A 1,881-nucleotide genomic window follows, 5' to 3' on the forward strand; every position below is an offset into this window, starting at 1 on the left:
GGCCAGTCTAATCAACCGCCGAGACCTAGGCCTAGCTTACGCCTATATTCTCGATCTAGCATAAACTAGTCGCGCGAAAATCAACAGTAATTACCGCCATGCGATTGTACTTCCTGTCTAATGATGTGTTTTCCGAATTTCTGGTAGTCAAAATATCGTCGAACACGATTAGTGGATTTAATCCAATTAACTTGGCAAGTAGATCAGCTACTTCATCTGGCTATAATCCCATATGAACCTAGCTCTAGTTTTTTTGCATAGTGTGTAACCTTCTTAATTACACTGTGTAAACAATCAATGACAGTTAAGTGATAAAGTTCTTGATACAGTACTATTACCAACATGCAAGGTAACTGAAGGTAGTACCTGTTCCACTGTAAAGTAGCCTTCAGTTGTTTAATGGGTCATAAGTTCATTAACATGTCAAACACTAATTCGACTTCACCTGACCAGTCAGTATAGAACAGTAAAGAACTTACACCTAATGAGGGGGCTGAATTTGTGTTTCTTTGAGGCCCGGTAATGCACTTTTCCGCATTCTGAGAGGCCTGACGTTAAATTTCTTCAAATTTCAGGGTTTTTCTGGGTTAATACAAAATGACGACGATAATGGTTACATTGGCAGCGGCACAAATTGAATAATAAAGAAAATAGAGTCCATGGCCGAGCCAAATGAGTGGACATGTCCGCCTTAAATCCTTTTGTAGAATAATATGGCCAAAGTTGGTCAGAGAACTTGACCTAGTCTATATCTAGTGGTTTTTGGGAAGTAGCTGTGGGGGTGGACATGCCTAGCCACAGGTTGAGCTCCTGAGGACAGTAAAATTTGGACATGCCTAGTGTGGGAATAGGCTCAAAATGGGTTCAACAAACCACTGAAATGCATATGGCCTGACAGCCTTCTTGTGCGTTTTAATTTTCATAGTGAAAGCTTGCACAATAAAAACAGGAAAAGAATGAAAACCATTAGACCTCCCTAAAGCATACAGTACAATAAACATACCAATGTAACACAAGTTTAATGAAGTCCAATGTAAATATGTGGCAAAGACAAGCCAAACCAGTCACTCGTCGCAAATCGTGTTTCAGAGAAAATGGCCAAAACATGCTGGAATGTCAAAGTTTTTAAAATCTATTTTATTGCACTAAACTAACCTTTATATATCTACACATCATTCTATGCTGTTATTTTCCCCATTTTCAATGTTAAAACAATACTTTTTAAGGATTTAAAGATAGTTTCTGCATGAGAAATGCGTGAAATCATAAACGTTGACGGCTAATTTCTCATATATTGTTCTTTAAACAGCTGTATGGTTAAACGCTTGTAACTTCATAAGGAAATCTCCGATTTGAATGATTTTTTTACCATTTTATAGCTATTATTTTACTCTCTAACACTGTATTAATAACTCAAAATCGATTTTTGCGACGAGTGACTGGTTTGGCTTGTCTTTGCCACATATTATGAATACAGTATTATGCATTCCAAGTCTCCAGGTGTAATACAAATGAAAAACAAGATATGGTTAATTACACACTATACATTTTGGTTATTTCTTAGTACACACTTAATAACAATACTGTAATATCTATATTAAATTATTCTGTAGTACGACTGCTGCCTGTTGTTTGTCAAAATAGTTGTAACAGCTGCTACAGTCCTCATCAAGTATTAAATAGTAAACACAGCCTATAACTACTAAATTATCAAAAACAGGAAAGTTAAACGCCATACCTTTAACTAAATCATTGTGTGGTTCAGCCATTATAAATATTATATCCAGAGATGAGCCACAAGTCTGAGATCTATGCACATGGCCTTGTCTTTCTGTCACTTACAATAAGGCCTTTCAATGAACACAACAGACACCTACTCAA

At 36.5% G+C, this 1,881-nt stretch overlaps 1 protein-coding gene across 1 annotated transcript in view; it reads right to left on the minus strand.

The window, feature by feature from the left end:
* The window catches only part of LOC117118902, a 10,880-nt gene extending 8,999 nt beyond the window's left edge, over positions 1-1,881 (minus strand). Inside the window, exon 1 of the mRNA XM_033263632.1 lies at positions 1,739-1,881. Coding sequence (XP_033119523.1) covers positions 1,739-1,769 — 31 coding nt within the window. The 5' untranslated portion in view covers positions 1,770-1,881. The remainder of the gene's footprint in view (positions 1-1,738) is intronic.

The sequence above is a fragment of the Anneissia japonica genome, unplaced genomic scaffold (assembly GCF_011630105.1).
Source record: "Anneissia japonica isolate Jap-2015-1 unplaced genomic scaffold, ASM1163010v1 scaffold288197_len338424_cov179, whole genome shotgun sequence".
Lineage (NCBI taxonomy): Eukaryota > Metazoa > Echinodermata > Crinoidea > Comatulida > Comatulidae > Anneissia > Anneissia japonica.